At 41.9% G+C, this 17,218-nt stretch overlaps 2 protein-coding genes across 3 annotated transcripts in view; one reads left to right on the forward strand and one right to left on the reverse strand.

The window, feature by feature from the left end:
* The window catches only part of IPO11 (importin 11), a 315,892-nt gene that overhangs the window by 51,609 nt on the left and 247,065 nt on the right, over window positions 1-17,218 (forward strand). For both annotated transcript variants that reach the window (XM_072136983.1, XM_072136974.1), the window contains exons 7-9: window positions 36-94; window positions 12,503-12,551; window positions 13,313-13,383. In XM_072136983.1, coding sequence (XP_071993084.1) covers window positions 36-94; window positions 12,503-12,551; window positions 13,313-13,383 — 179 coding nt within the window. The remainder of the gene's footprint in view (window positions 1-35; window positions 95-12,502; window positions 12,552-13,312; window positions 13,384-17,218) is intronic.
* LOC140069313 (uncharacterized) lies at window positions 5,804-10,627 on the reverse strand. The gene is made up of 2 exons (XM_072114897.1): window positions 10,524-10,627; window positions 5,804-7,023 (listed from the first exon to the last, which is right to left on the reverse strand). Exon 2 carries the CDS (start codon window positions 6,987-6,989, stop codon window positions 6,237-6,239), a length of 753 nt encoding a protein of 250 aa, XP_071970998.1. The 5' UTR covers window positions 6,990-7,023; window positions 10,524-10,627; the 3' UTR covers window positions 5,804-6,236.

Raw genomic sequence — 17,218 nt, forward strand, 5'->3', positions numbered from 1 at the left:
TTGCTGACAGCGTCTGTTTTTTGTTTTCTTTTTAGTTTTGCGTAAACTGACTGTCCATGGCTTCGCTGAGCCGCTCCAGAATGCAGAAGTCATGGTAAGGTCACACGTTGTAATTGTCAAGACTCGAAATATTACAAGTGTTCCGGACTCAGATTTATGGGCCTTAGTGGGTGTATTTTAGAGGCAGGGTGACAGGGTAGGTGAGGAAGGGAGACTAAGCCAAAAAGCTAGTCACCCGGCTACATGTACTGAGAATTTATTGAAGTTACTGAAACTATTTAGCTGATATAGCACAGGCTTTGTAGATTCATAGGGCTTATAACTTCTTAAAACATGAACTGAAGATGGGAGAGGTAGAGATTAGATGAGAGGGAGCACTGAAGCTTTTAGGTTTAGCTTCCAAGCTTAAAGCAGTTTTATCTTTGAAGGCATGCATTCCCTATCTATACAGGATGTAAAGGACATCTACCATGGGATATACTGATGGTAGACTGGTGTACCGTAACTGCTCGTCATGTAATTTATGGGTTGGAATAGTTTTTATTCAGTACCAGTAACGCTGGCATTCTTGAAATATAGACTTTAAAAATTATGCAAATGAGCTGGATGCAATTTTTGGAGCGCTGGTAATTTCTACATGTCCCTTGTAGTCAGGTCCCGTGCGTGTATCTCTCAGACTGATGGTGACGTCATCTAGCGGTCTGCAAATGGCACCTGGCTGCTCAAGGAAACCCGTGCAAAATTTGCAGTCTGAGAGGTACATAGATGGGACCCGGCTACAATTAACATACAAGGGGCGTGCATAAACTACCAGCAGCCAGAGATCGGAGTCATTTACATAATTTGTATAAGTCTATGGGGTCATTTATCAGTGCACAAGCACCAGCGTGTATAATAAATTCCTCCTGTATTTCAATAATGCCAGCACTCCGGTATTGAATAAGAATTATTCCGTACGCTAGATTGCATGACGAGCAGGTAAGTTACATCAGTCTACCATCAGTATATCTGATGGTAAATGTTCTTTAAAAAAAAGCTATAAATGACTTGAGGTGTGTGGGTGGTGGTAATTAAAACAAAAGCCATCTTATAGTTACCCCCTCCTACACTCCCGTTTACCTGCAACGCAGTAATAGCCGTTACGAACCATTTATAGCTTTTCTTAAATTCTGGACAATCTTTTAAGTTGGCCACTTGGTCCCATGTTCTTCAGCTTTCCAGGGTTCCCATTGTTTATCCCATTACTAATGGTTGGAGAGGTAGATATGAGAGTGTTGTAAATTGCCAAGCACAACGCTCTTCTATCTCTGGGAGTTACCTAAGCAGTGAGCTCAGCAATTTCTAACACTCCCATAGAATTGAATGAAACAGCAGGATGTAAACTTGTCCTGTTTCTACCCCAGTTAGTGAGAAAGAGACACCCATTGCTCAAATTGCTGTGGGACGCGGTCTCGTTATTTGTGTCGTTTTCAGGACTCGGGTCCTCGCCGATCACTTTACTATCCCTCATCACAGCAGTTGGACTTCCACACGGGATCAGTTCACGAGGCTAGATGGAGTTTACTAATTGATGGAGAGGCAGGTCAAAAATGCTGAATATAAATCATTGGGAGTGTTTGAAATTGCCGTACCCAGCGCTCCGGTATCTCCGGCATTCACATTCACTGTCTATAGGAGCGTGGGGCATAGCATTAGAATTGAATGGTGTGGTAGGACACAAGCTTGACTTATTTCTTCATTCATTAATGAGAATGGGACCCTTGTTCTAGGCGGGATTGGTCCTTAATAATAATAATTCCTTTATTTATATAGCGCACACAGATTAAGCAGCGCTGCAGTCCCTACTGTTCAGATTGTTTTCCCCTACCCACAATCAAATCCCTTCAATCTCTGCTTGGAGGGATTGACTCTCAAATCATTTATCAGCAATTACAATTTTTTTAATATTTCAATGTTTCTTACTTCTCTTATTGCTGGTCCAGTTCTCTATCCATCTAACATCCACCTGTCTATCTCTTTGTGCCGCTGTCTTTCCATGTCTCATTCCCTTTCATTCCGTCTAGTGAATCTTTCCATTCAGCTTCTAGCAGATTTTTCCTTTGAAGTGTTAGATTAACTATCTGACCCCTGTAAAGCAGATGCCAGGGTTTGACTATCTAAAGCTGTAAATGCGGTCTCCCCCAGCAACTATTCACCAGTACAATTCCTATCATTACTTGTCCCTCTTACATTTCATCCACGGTCTCCTCAGCGATCCGTCTCCTTATGAATCGCGCCTTCGCTAGAAGATGGAATGTGATTATTTTTGTCAATCAATTTACAGCTGAGTGACAGCGCGCTAATTGACTATTAGAGCTATACCTACATGATCAAAATGTTATTATAGATAATTAGGTTCTGTTAACACACATCGCTCGCTGCATACAAAATCTCTGATAGCGAGCTGGAAGTATCATCGACAGTCTCCTAATAGCGACAGAAAACAATACAACCTCTATGAAGGGCTGAATACCCGGAGACACCTGCACCTGGCACCACTCAATTCATAATATTCTGCAGGTTCCTAAGAGAAGAGTCATTTTTATGTGGCCAAAATTAGCAGTGAAAAACGGGCAAGTATGTCTATTTGTAATGACTGATGTGCATCGATCTGGCATCCGTTTTTTCACAGATTCTCATAAACTATGGTCTGTGAGTGATCCGGGGAACATAGTTCTGACTTGAAGTTGGTTGGATGTTTTGGACATGATCTACTTTTTAATAATAATTCTTTATTTATACAGTGCACACAGATTACGCAGCGGTGCACAGAGTTTGCCAAATCAGTCTCTGTCCCCATGTGGCTCACAATCTAATCAACCTACCAGTATGTTTTGGAGTGTGGGAGGAAACCAGAGGACCTGGAGGAAACCCACAAGAGAATTGACAACCTCTTTGCAGATGTTGACCCTGGGACATGAACCCAGGACCCCAGCGCTGCCAGGCTGTAGTGCTAACACTAAGCCACCGTGCCGCCCAACATAACAGATCGGTTGCACGCTCCGTTAAAATTGGCATTGATCCATTAAAAACTATTGCTGTTATGGCAGCCGGGTAGCGTTTGCTCAAAATAGGAACAGCACACGACTGATTTTTACTGTCGTGTTCATCTGCCTTTAAAAGTCAACCTGACACCAGGTTTATCCCACTAAACTATAAGCCCCCTCAGGTAGGGTATAAAATGCCCTTTCTGATTTTCATTTTTTATGTGAAGTCTTATGTGTTGCCCTACAAAAAAAAAATCCCCCTCACGCAAATCATGCTTAATATGACTCTTCTCATCCCATTTTCACATGAGATGAGTCAAGTTTAGTGGTGGCAGGGGTAGTGGCACTTCAGAAGCCACTATCTTCTATAGCAGCTAGAAAGAAGGTACTATATTAAATATAAGGATCTCATCTTTCAGATTACATCTAAAGACTAAAGATAAATACTATTATTATGTATCTTTAGTCTTTAGATGTAATCTGAAAGATGAGATCTTTAATTTGACGCAAGCAGAATGTTTGTAGGTGCTATAAAACCAAACGTAAGGACACCTCCAACCACTAAACTTGACTTATCTCATTTGAAAATGAGGCCCGAAGAGTCACATTTGTCTGACTTTGGGTAGATTTTTTTTTTATAAGTAAAGAAGTGAGAATTCACTTAAAAGAGGACATTTAAAAACCTACCTTAGGGTCACTGATAGTTTAGTGGGGTAAAACTTGGTGACAGGTGCCCCCCCAGGACCAAGGATTGTAAACCAAGCACACTTACATGCAGGTGTGTCCCCCCTTTGGCTGGATCCTTTGTTTTTATGAATAAAAGCCTTTAAATATTATGCAAATTAGTCACTATTAAAACCTATGTAGCCTGGAACCTCCCAGGTTTATTTGCATAATTTTTAAATCCTGTTTTTTTTTTTAAACAGAGGGGGCACAGAAGGGGAGCACACCCGTATATAAGTGCTCTTGGTTGACAATCCTTGATCCTGACCAGATTTATCTTTATAATGAAAGATTTTGCTGAGAATTTTCTGTTTTTCAGGACAGTGACGTATTGATCTATTCTGGTGGGTGCGTTTATTGCACCAAGTAACTAGGCTCATGTCAAGTAGATTCTCCATCAGGGACAATCTATGTCTACAATGTCCGACTGGACCCAGTCTTGGGCCCACCATATAATATAATTCTCTGGGCCCACTGTTCATCATCTCCTAGGAAAAGAACCAAGCATCCCTCCAAATGAGGTTATCCCCTGCTGTGTATATGGGGTCTAGTAGTAGGTTACATCCTGGGCCCACTGGAGGATCTCCTGGTGCCGTGGTGGGATATTCAGACACAGAATGAATGACCTTGGGGAGATGGTTGCAACGCACAACATACACCGTTACACTACTCCGCTTGTGATTAAGGAGAGGCTAACCTGCTGTCATTTAGACAAGTGTGATCCTGACCTTAGGATATGTTATTGTTGGATTCGGTGACATATTTCAAACCAAATATGCACATTATAGTTTATGGGATCTGCCAAAACCATTTGGCCCAATAAATATTAATGTGATATGATGTAGCATAGGAAACTCTTATTTGCACATGGGAAAGGGGGGGGGCACCAAATTTGCCTGTTTGGGGCCTCATAGTAGCCTTGTTGATGGTCCTCCCTTAACCGACCTCTGGGTCATGTAAGAGGCGGATGACTAATCTTCTCCCAGGTGTTTCCCTGTGATATTATATTACCAGAAATATCCCTAGCAATGTCCGCTACTCCTGGCTCCTGTGTGGTTGTTCAGTAAAGCCTTAGTTAGGCCTCATGCATATGACCGTGATCTAGCTGCACAAATTTTGGCCAGATAATTGCCCCATAGAGGTCTATTACACCTGGTCATGGTGCAGTGACAGTGTCTCACCACACCTTGACTGAGCCGTGCAGCCTCCTGGCTCTCTAGGAAGGTAACATGGGTGAGGATTGCTCACTCCTCCCATCTTCTCCCAGGTTATGGCCTGGTGAAGCACTGGTCTTAGTATACATGAAGCACGGGGTCTTAGTAGTATACCCCAGCTTCAGCATTCAGGTGCTGGTGCAGTGAAACCTAAATGCACTTCCCCATCCATTGGTCAATATAAGTTTTTTTTGCACCAATGTACAAGATCCTAATTGAAAAGATAAATTATACCGGACACCATGTTGTGTATCGAAATAAAGACAAGAGACGATTATAAATTTAAATATATCAATAATTAATATAGTTTATTAAAATTTAATCCCAGTAGATGAAAACGCTGATCCAGAAGAAGGCAAAAACCTGGACACGTTTGGCCAATTTGTGTCACAGGGAAAAATTCCTTCTTGACCCCGGGAAAAGGCGATCGGTTGTAAAACCCTGGATCAATACTGGGAGGATTTTCCAATTACATATAATTTATGGGGAGAGGCAATTATACATTATAATTCTCAGAGACTTTATGATATCACACAGTACAGTAGATGGAAATGTAGATGTAGTACATGTGAGTATACATGGATCTGATGTAGGAGCTCAGATGTCCTGGTAGTAGGTCCCCATGATGGAGGTGGTGTTGGCACTGCAGATGACTATACGATAGAAGTAGGGAGGCCATTGATCCAAGAGAAGGCGAAAACCCTGAACACCTTAAACCAACTTGTGTTGCAGGGGAAAATTCCTTCTCGACCCCGGGAAAAGGCGATCGGTTAGAGAACCCTGTATCAAGGCCACTACAACTATAGGCAGTGCATGTCATGGGAGGACAGTATGTATGTGTCCAATGTATACTAGTGTGCTCTGTATGGTCATGGTGATCTGATGGACTATGTACCCAGGTAATGGACCATGGGTGATAGTGTAGAGTGCCTACAGCTAAAGCCATTGACCCAGAAGAAGGCAAAAAACCTGCACACCAGACAATTTATGTTGCAGGGAAAAAAAATCCTTCTTGACCCCGATAAAAGGCGATCGGTTGGGAAACCCTGGATCAAGTCTACAGATAATCCTACCTGGATGCCATGTACCTTTGGATTTTACCTGCCTCTATAAAAATCTGGAAATAATATTGTATAAAAAAATTATGTCTGTGTTTCATGGGTGTTTGGTGTGCAGCTAGAATCACAGGTCTATATAACAACATGTCTGTAGTACTGTGATTCTAGCAGCACACCATGCACCCGTCAAAAACAGACATGTCTGTGTCCCTGGCCTAATGCCCACCTGACCGCCATGTGAAGATGCCATACTGGATGCGCTCACGGATCGGGAGACTGTTGTAGTCTTTGATGTTGGGGTCTTTCTCTTTGAAGGACTCTCTGGGTCTTCCCTTGGCTTTGCCTCCTGCAGTCAGCAGTGACTTGGTGGCCTCCTGGTGGTAGATCTTTCCATGGCTTCTATCGTTGGAGCAGGTCTGTTTCTTCCCTTCAGGGGTCTCAGGGATGTTACTTGTCTGTTGTCCACTGGAACGCCAGGTATACACGCCATGCTGAATCCTTTCATACAGAGGTAGACTGTTGTAGTCTATGGCGTTCTTTGGGACGCTGTTCTGGGTGGCTCTGAGTCCTCTACCATCAGTAGTCGCCTGGGTTGACCTGTTCCTCACATAAGAGCAAGCTGGTTCTTGGGCTGGAAGGGCTTTGGTGGTCTTCTTAACCTGCTGTCCACCTGAAGACCATGTGTAGACACCATGCTGGATGCGTGTATAGATGGGAAGACTGTTGTAGTCCACATTCTTCATAGAGCTGTCAATCCATTGTCTTCCGCTGGTTTCAGAAATCACAGCAGGGGTCTTCGCCTGAGTAGACGAGAAGCTGCTGCTTGCCTGGTTACCACTAGAGTGCCAGGTGTAGATGCCACGCTGTATCCGTGTGTATATAGGGAGACTGTTGCAGTCTTCTCCATCCATCTGTGGTTGGTCTTGGGATCTGTTAGATCGCTGCATCACATATTTTGATTGTGCCATGACTGGTCTGTGGTCTGTAAATAACGTCGTTTCCCTACATAAGCAAAGAAAATGTTATTCTTACTTAATCAGAACGTTTTTATTAAGAATTTTCTATTTTTTCATGTAATAAAAAACAAAGCACAAGATGTTACAGGACATCTCATCAACCCCCCCCCCCTTGATGTGATGTAGTTAACGTCAAGGTAATTGGGCAAATCTGCTCTTCTCAATTGTTTTTATGCGTTACAAAACTTATGTGTTAACGCAACGTGTGACATCAACCTTAGGGTGATGACACACGTGGTGTTTTTGGTCCGTTTTTATACATGCATTTTCTGTCCGTTGAAAAACGCATCAGTTTTTTACTGTTTTTCATGCGTTTGGCTGCTCTGAACCTATTTATCGATTAAAATCTATTATGATAAACAAGTTAAAAGCAGCCAAACACATGAAAAATGGTAAAAAACGGATGCGCTTTATAACGGACTGAAAACGCATGCTTAAAAATGGACCAAAAATGCCACATGTGGCATCTTCCTTAGAAATAACCAGTAAATATTAAAAAAATTTATGAATTTAAGAAAAACAACCCAAACTTTCAATGCCCAGCAGGTTAATGTGCAAAATTTTACACATTTAAAGCATCTGAAATTATTACAATTTACATGTTAAAACAGGGTCCATAAAAAAAAAATACTTTCCTTTGCAACTGCCCTGGACCAGGTACAGATTTGCGCTTAAAAAGTTGCAAAAAAAAGTGATGCATAAGGAAAAAGTCGCACAGAACATCTGGAAACTAAAGATACATAATGGTGATTTTTTTGAAAACGCACCCGTTTTTGACAGGTATTACCAATTATCTTAATTAAAACTGGTCAAAAACGGATGTTTTTTATGCGTTTTTGGACGGACTGCTTAAAAAAGGAACAAAAATGGGTTCAAAACGCCATGTGTGGCATCACCCTTAGGTACTGGACAAGGTGCAGACTTAGGGTGAAGACACACATGGCGTTTATGGGCCGTTTTTGGGCCGTTTTTACTAAGTGCGTTTTCAGATCGTTAAAAACGCATGCGTTAAAAAACGCATCCGTTTTTAAAAAAAGGCATGCGTTTTTTAACGCATGCGTTTTTAACGATCTGAAAACGCACTTAGTAAAAACGGCCCAAAAACGCCATGTGTGTCTTCACCCTTAGGGTGGTGACACATGTGACCTTTTAGGCCGCTTTTGGGCCCTTTTTAGTTGTGCGTTTACAGATCGGAAAAAAACGCATGCGTTAAAAACCACATGTTTTTTTTAAAACACATGCATTTTTGACCAGTTTGAATTAAGATAATTGGTCAAACCTGTCAAAAACACATGCGTTTTTCAGATGCAGTTTTTGGTGCCCAAACCAGGAATGGAGTAAAGGTAGGAGGAGGAGCAGCACCGTTCAATTATTTGTCTCCACCCATTATCATCCACTCCTGCTTTTGGCTCCAAAAACGGCATCTGAAAAACTGAACGTGTGCCATCACCCTAAGTTACAACCTGATTATGTATTAAGAATAATGGGAAAAACACATAAAAACGGTCAAAAACGGATGCGCTTTTTAACGGACTGAAAACGCATGCTTAAAAATGGACTAAAAACGCCACTGTGGCATCACCCTGAGGGTGGTGACACACATGGCGTTTTTAGGCCGATTTTGGGCCGTTTTCAATTGCGCAAATTCAGAAAACCGGACAAAAACGCATGCATTTTCAAAAGCGTTTTTTACAATCTGAAAACATGCTAAGAAGAAACGGGCCAAAAACGCCCTGAGGGTGATGCCACTTATGGCGTTTTGAACCTGTTTTTGGTGCGTTTTTAAGCAGTCCATTAAAAAACACATTTGTTAAAAACCGCATCCGTTTTTTGAAAACACATTCGTTTTTGACCATTTTTAATTAAGATAATTGGTAAAACCTGTCAAAAACGGATGCGTTTTTTAATGGACTGCTTAAAAAACGGACCAAAAAGGGTTCAAAACGCCATGTGTGGCATCACCCCTAGACTGGTGGCACACGTGCTGTTTTGTCTGCGTTTGCAAACGCAAACAAGGCCGCACCCACCGGGGCATCGGCGTTTCTATGGAAACGCCTGCAATCAGGAACAAGCCGCCGGTGTTTTGCGTTAAATTAACGCAAAACAGCGGCGGCTCGTTCCAGATCGCAGACGTTTCCATAGAAACGCCGATGCGATCGGGCCGCGGCCCGCCCTGGTGGGTGCGGCTTTGTTTGTGTTTGCAAACGCAGACAAAACGTCACGTGTGCCACCAGCCTTAGGGGAGACCTGTACAACAAACATCATTCACCTGTTTAATGTCATTCACTTGTTAAAATACCAAATTTCACCTAAAACCACCTCAAAACTGATTGTGATGCAGTTTTAACTGCAACGTGTGACCGCACCCTCCAAAAAATATGTTATTAGAAAACCGTTGTCCATGCCCTGAAATAATCTCCCATGTGAATCACCAATCATTGTGATTACTACTCGCTTTATGCCACCTCCACGCCGCTGGCGGTGCCATAGGGGCGGGACCTTCATCATACAGCGGTGCACAGTATATGTCCTGTATTTCCAGTCTAAGCTGTAAAAGATATCTTACCCTGTGTATCCCCATAAGACTCCTTGGCCCTGGTGAAACCCGCCCAGCTTACACCTCTGCATTTCCCATGTGCCCAAACTGCTTGTAACCCAAAGGTCAGAGCCCAGTAATGACCCCAACAGTGCAACCAAATAACTGCCAGATAATGGCAAATGTCACCTGCCCTTTATAGGACCCGAAGATCCCTGGATCAAACCGTCTGCCCCCCCTCAAGTTACCCCCTAAATTTTTCCCTGTGCCACCTACCAATGTGAATGAATGGAGTGTAATATGAAATCCAGAGAACTCGCTCATTATTTGGGCAAATGAAACACAGAAAAAATCTGACACATCTCTGGATACAATGAATTACGCAAATTGACACTTTTGGGTAATTACATTAAAATACATGTTTGCCTTAGGGTGCGTTCACACGTTCCGCTAGCGCCGCGTTCATAACGCGACGCTAGCGCACAGGGGGCGGAGTTTGGGGCGATCGCGTATGCGTTTCCAGAGAAACGCATGCGATCGGGTTATTAATCACATGCGTTTCCCGGGAAACGCATATGCGATCGGCCCGAGCCCCGCCCACTGTGCGCTAGCGTCGCGTTATGAACGCGACAATAGCGGAACGTGTGAACGCGCCCTGAGGCTCACTATTGGTTCTCTTCTCCCTGGATTTCTCCAATTTAGCTCTTTAAGACTTTAATACGTTGGGGGGAGTCACAAACTTTTCTTAATCAGACACTTTTATATAATATTGTAACCTGTAATATAATGTAACATATAGCAGATAATAACCGCAGGCAGCTAATGATGTCCCCGGGTTATAGCAGCCTCCACACTGTGAATATTACACATTTTAGTGTGCAGGTGGCGCTGTATAACATACAAGTATACATGTTATAGTGATGGAAAGCACAATGATGGTGATACGTTACCCTCTAGGAGCAGCGGATCAGTGACTATGTCGCCTCTAAGAAGAGCTGATCCGCAATGACAAACTGCCGCCCGCAAGTAACTGACCAGTCACATGACAGATTTCATATTCAAGGCAACCAATAGCTGATTACCTCCTGCTACCTGATTGGTTACTGTTGCCATAACAGAATAACACTGAGGTTTAACCCCTTCATTCCATTCCAATGGAGAATGCTGGTGTAATGTATAAATACATGAGGAGGCTGCTGTTGTTATATATAAGTATATTAATGGGGGCTTTGGGTATATACATATTAAGTAATTAACATATACAGTCATTTTTTAACAGTAGTGTGTATAAATAAATAAGTATGTATTAGGGGTTGCAGTATATAATTTAGGATGGCACTGTACGTAAACAAATTCAGTGTGAGACTCCTTTGGCCCAAATTTATTAAGGGGGTCCACTTTTCATCATCTCCTAGTAAATAGAGTATTAGTATTGAGTATTAGCCAGAGCCTCTGTGCCTCCATCACCTCTCCCTCATACTGTTTCCCACTCACATTGTGGACCCTCCTCATCTCTCCTCTCTCATTGTGGACCCTCCTCATCTCTCCACTCTCATTGTAACCCCCTCTCTTCTCACCCTCATCTTGTGAGCCCTTCTTATCTCCCACTCATATTTTGCCCTCTCCCTCATTTCCTTCTTAGATTGCGGCCCCTCTTATCTTCCTTTCTTATTGTGTTCACTTTTACCTCACCCTCTAATTGTGGTTACTCTTATTCCCGCCCCATTTGTGGGCCCCTCCTCATATCCCAGTCACTTTGTGCCCCCTGTCACCTCCCCTTCAGATTATGGTCCCCTGCATCACCTTTTAATATATCCCCCAACATTGTAATCCCCTATTATTTCTCCTCACTTATTGTGGCTCCCTCCTGTCTCCCCCTCGCATTGTGAGGTTCCCTCACCTTCCCTCTCCTTAGCCCCCACCCTAATATACCCCTCTCACATTGTGCCCCCTCTCATCTGCCCCATAACATTCACATTCACACGCGGTATGCCCACCGTGTGCTGGAGAGGAGGAGGAGGTGACCCCTCCTCCCTCCATAGAAAAAACTGCGGCGCATGGCCGCTCACTCGCAAAGAGATAGAGCATGCTCTATCATTGTACCGCCGCCGTCCGCATGTACGTTCCCCAAGACGGCTGTGTGAATGAGCCCTAACATTGTGGCCCCCGAACCCCCCCTCAACTCCCCCTCATATTGTGTCCCCTATCCTTTCATTATTGCTGTGTAATTAAAATAATAAACACCATGTACTCTCCTCTTCCCATTTCCTCTCTTCTGTTCCAAATATGTGCACTTTGACCCCGGCAGGATTCATGACATAGTCACATTGCGCCTGTCTGATCTGCAGCACACAGCAGCAGCAAAGCCATAGTGATGATTTGGGAGAGCTGACCGTTGTCTCCATCATGATTTTATTCAACTCTATCTGCAAACTGGACACAGATAGAGTTGAAGTCCTGGGTGTGTGTGGAGATGTCAGGGCCATTCCATTGTGGTCCCTGGCACCGTCAAAAGAAAGGTACAATACAGAGCTAGGCACCATAGAGAATGTGCTGAACAGAGCCTTATTGTTACAGTAAGTTTGATTGATTCAAGATCTTTCTCTTAATGAGTAATTATAGATTTTGTTCAAAATATAAAAATGTCTAGTTCCTACTGTTTTGCTTTTTATAAGAATTGGTGTTTGTATTACTGTGTTATCTTATATTTATCCACACAAAATATCTAAAACAGACTATGAAATGAGTTCTTCATTAGACCTGTAACAGATGTCATCAGCCAAACAACCACTGACTCTAAAATACAAGGTTCACGGATATTCTGGGGTCAGAACTTTAATGAAATATGATAAATTTAGGAAGTCACAGATTAAAGCCTGAACACCATGATTCTTGTTGCCTGCTATAATAGTATTTTTTTTATTTCCAGGGATTTCTACATGCAGTGTTTGACCGCAGTAGACAGTTTCTAGAATGCAGTAAGTATCTAGGGAAGTGATGATCAACTAAAGTGATGACGTAACTAAAATGTTAACAAAATGTGATAAATCATTAGTGCAGATGATAAAAGTAAACTATGTAATATACTATTATAGAAATCTGTTCCTGTGTCCTTCTTTTCCCCCTGCTCTTCTGAATATTCTGAATATTCATCAAGCAATTCGCCATTCCTGATACTTACATTTGTGCTGTCTGCAGAGGAGCTGCAGCAGAAAATTATGACTCATCCTGCTCCCTCCCCTCTTCTTGTGTCAGTCAGAGAAAAGAAAGACACAGTGGGAGACACCATGAGGACAGGCTGGAGCCGTGAGAGTCAGATAATTGTGTATATATATATAGAGGGCAGCATGGTGAAAAGAGGGGAAGGCTGAAGCTATTGTAGGCGGCAAAGGCACAAGTACATAATCATGTCTAATGGAAGAGATTTATTAAGTGGTCAACACCTTTGACTCTTCACAGAGAGCCTAATCTCAGAGAGATGAATCAATGAGAAAAATATTTAGGTTTGGAAAGAGTTAATTGTTAGTCTCCTTATCTGTCTGAAGTAGACAGACCTCTGAGACCTTTCAGTTATTCTGCTCACTACAGGAGAAAGAAGGAGCAGAAAAAGGGCACAAGAAAGCGCCTTCATCTAACCGAGCATGTTACAAAGTTTGCTATCATCACCATGCATGTTTGCCGTGCATCCTGATCTGTACCTAATATTACTCTTTCTGTTCTCCCTCAATTTCTTTTGTAGGCCGAGGTGTCAGATTGGACCATCCCTGCAGGGAGAGGCTGGAGAAGGTTATCATATTATTCACTAAAGTGGTAAGACGTCAGGGAAACTTCTCGAAGAACTTCTGCTTGATCTGGATCCAAGTCATGATTGATCTGAATCTGTTTATTCTGCGGTGTGTCTTATCTCTACGTTAATGCCCTATTCCCCCGTCGTCACTCAGTCCACTTTAGCTGAAGTGCGGAGTAAAGCCCATACAGCCGGCACCTGCGCTTGCCTTTAGAAATATATTTTTAACATCACAATTTGTAATAAAATGGGCCGAGGCTTGAAGAGGTTGGGGGGGAGGTGCGCACACCGCAAGAAATACCTTTCTCTTTGATGTTGCCTTGTTCATGGTCTCCGCTTCATCTCAATTACATTGCACATATAATAGGCAGCGATATGGAGTGGGAGAGCTACAATTACCGCTCGCTATTCCCTTTTTTTCCGTTGTCACATAATTCATACTTCAGTTCTCTCTCCCCGGCCTCGCTCCTCGTGTGAAGCTTCCCGTTCTCGGATTTGCCGTAGTTTTCTAGCCTTTGCACAAATACACAGTTAAAGGGGTATTCCGGGAATATGAACGTCTGACACAAAAACCCATGATGATATAACTAAATGAATACAACAATACTCAATGTCATTAGTCACAAAACGGAGCTTAAATAATTTGATTTTATGATTTACAAAGTTTATGGCCTCTCTAAAGTAGGTGGAGTTATCACTAAGATGGCCGCCACTGGAAACTACAAGTTCCATGAGCCTTTAGTTCTCAGTAACTCCTCCTACCACTTATGCTCTGATGATATAACAGACTTTCTTGCTCTGTTACCATAGTAATGATGTGTAACTGCCATAACCACAACACTGACCATACTGATTGCACTGCAACCAACCAACAACAGCCAAACTTAGTGGTGATCACATGACCTGCCCAGGCAGGTGTAGGACATGTGATGTGGACATGTGACCAGCGGCCATCTTCTGTCCTGCAACGGACCGCGCGGAGGAAATTAATGGACTGATTAAAGGGCCAGTAGCATTTTAATTCTCCATTACAGTCTATGTCAGCAGCATTTTCTGCTAAGGGGAGCAAAATTTTCAATAACAACTAATTACATATAAGCTTAAATTTTAAGTGCCCATTTGTATATGAATTATGCTGATTCCTGGAATACCCCTTTAACTATATAGTTGTCGCGTCAATTTCTATTTAATTCAAGGTTTGACTTTTACTCTGAATACATAACTTGTCTGTGAAAGTAGTAACAGTGTGTAATATACCCTAAGAATTTATTACGTTGGGTCTATATCATGTTTTTTGCTTAAGTTTTTGCTGAAGGTTTGCATTGGATTAGGTTTGCCAAACTTCAGCCTATGAGTCGTCTATTTCAGGATTCTGTATATTCTGTATTTCATAAACGGCATGGGGGTACCAGGGCAGAATGTGATATGCTTGTGCAGCGCTGCGTAATCTGTGGGCGCTATATAAATAAAGAATTATTATTATTATTATTATTATATACATCATAGCGATGGGAGGGAGGGCAAGTGCATGGAAGTTTTGTTGCCGCTGGGGGTTTCTTTAACTTGGACCTTTGCTGTGTGGTAGGCTGGAAATATCTAGTTGAGGGATATTAATCCTATTAGAATTGATAAGTGCTATATTTAAAGGTTTTTTCCAGGTATATAAACTACTAATAACAGATCCCTAGGATAGATCATTAGCAGTTGATCAGCTGGGGGCACGATCACCAGTCCAACCCATGCTCTTTGATCTGTCAATGATCTTGGATTATTCCTGTTCCCCAATTCTGACCTCACACTTATCTCTCCAAGACTTCTCCTGAGCTGCATCAATTATTTTGAGTGCCCTACCCCAGACTATCCGACTGATACCCAACATGCTCTTAAAACCCATCTCTTTAGGCAGATCTATCATTGACTGCATGAAATGCCAACTCTCTCTTTACTTATCCATTCTGTTATCCTGTGAACACGGACAAGCTCCAGGCTTGTCTGCAGTCCCATTGTCCTTGGACTTTGTATATAAGATGGTAGCTGATGACTGGTTCAAGCAGCATAATTTTTTTTTCTATTCTTTTATAAAGAAGGGCTGGACCATTATATACGCTCTTATACCTCTTGTGTCACCCCCTCATCCTCATAGACTGTAACCTATTATTTTTACGTGATTTGTAAAGTTTTACGGAACATGATGGTGCCACATAAATAAAGATACTTATTATTTTTACCGCTACAAACTACCAGTCCCTTCAGGTAGGGTTTAAAATATTATTTTTTGGATTCAATCTGTTAATAACTCTCCCATTTACCTATTTAAAAAATAATTTACAATAATATTTACAAAAATAATTTACCTCCACATCCATAAGCAAATGAGCTGAAAAGACCAACTCTTTACCAGAAATTAGTGTTTTTTTAGATGCTAGAGGAGCAGTGTGACTTCAGATGACTCTATCGTGGCTTCTATAAAAGCAAGAACCTGGTGTAATTGTAAAGATGAGAATTTCATCTTTACAAAGTGCATCATGATTATAGTTCTGTGTTGTTCAAAACCAGAGATGCAGGCAGATAAAGGCAAAATCAGGAATCGGTTCTGTATTTGTATGTCACATTCCAAACTACCTGTAATTCCAGGTTTTACTGTTCAGTAAAAGTGACTCTTCTCAAATAGCTCCAACCAGGACTGGGCTGAGTCTCTGCAATGCAATCCCTGTAGACTGTCTTTATGGTTTGTAAAACTTTATGTATAGGCATTTAGCAGCATGTTATATTGAGAATTCCAGAAATAGGAAAAAAGTAAGGTAAATGCTGCAATAAAACATTATAACATCTGCAGGGGTCCCTGGGTTTAGCATACTGGTGTTATGTAATGCAGCGTCTGTGGAAGACACATATTACTCTGTTTCCGACACAGTGGGGAGAACCCCTGTAAATACCCTCTTCCCATCCAAATGACTGTGTCTTCCCAGAATATATGGGAAGAGATCTTCGGAGATTCCAGCTTTGTTGCCCTGTGTGACATCAGCCTTAATTAGAGAAGCTTATCGCAAAACAACCATTAATCTCCCGCAGATCTGAACTGCTAAAGATGGCACAAGCAATACAGACTTAAGGAATTGTCATTATTATTTCAGTCGAAATTGTCTGCCAGCATAATGAGGAACATTTACAAGGACCAAGCAAATGGCTTATGCTTGCGGGAGCGTGTGTGATAATTTGGCATTTTTTTCCTTCTACAGTTTCTATTCCAGCTTGAAAACGTCACTAAACTTTTCAGCCAAATTGCATAAATGAATAGTGTAGGTGATGATAGAAAAGTTTGTGATTAACTTTTATTAAATGAAATGTTTCTTTGTCCTTTTTTTCACCCTTTACTTCTGCTTTTAACATTGTGTGTAAATCAGCTTTCCCTCCAGCACTCATTGATGATAGATAAGGAGAAGCTGATAAAGTATCAAGTGGCTTAAATCCTTACAGTCACTGGCGAGTTTTATATCCTTACAGAGCTGTATTATAACCTTTACAATTCAGTAATATTGTCCATACCTTCAGATAAATGGGGTATTAGCCTAAAAGAAACATCCTCACAAAACATTTTTTTTTATAGTGCTAATTCTTGAATTTTTATGACAAAATTGAGAGCTGTGCGTTAACAAATCCTTATCAATGATGTGGGTCACATCCCATTGACAAGAACCCTTCTCCCAGGTGCTATGGTAAAATTAGGGAGCTCTTAATTTAAAGGGGTTGTACCATTTTTCCCATCCCGGCCATTCTATCCACAGGGTAGAGGATAAGTAACTAATCCCCGAGGGTCCAACTTCTGTGACTCCCACAATCTGGAGAATGGAGGTTCTG

The sequence above is a fragment of the Engystomops pustulosus genome, chromosome 1, assembly GCF_040894005.1.
Source record: "Engystomops pustulosus chromosome 1, aEngPut4.maternal, whole genome shotgun sequence".
Lineage (NCBI taxonomy): Eukaryota > Metazoa > Chordata > Amphibia > Anura > Leptodactylidae > Engystomops > Engystomops pustulosus.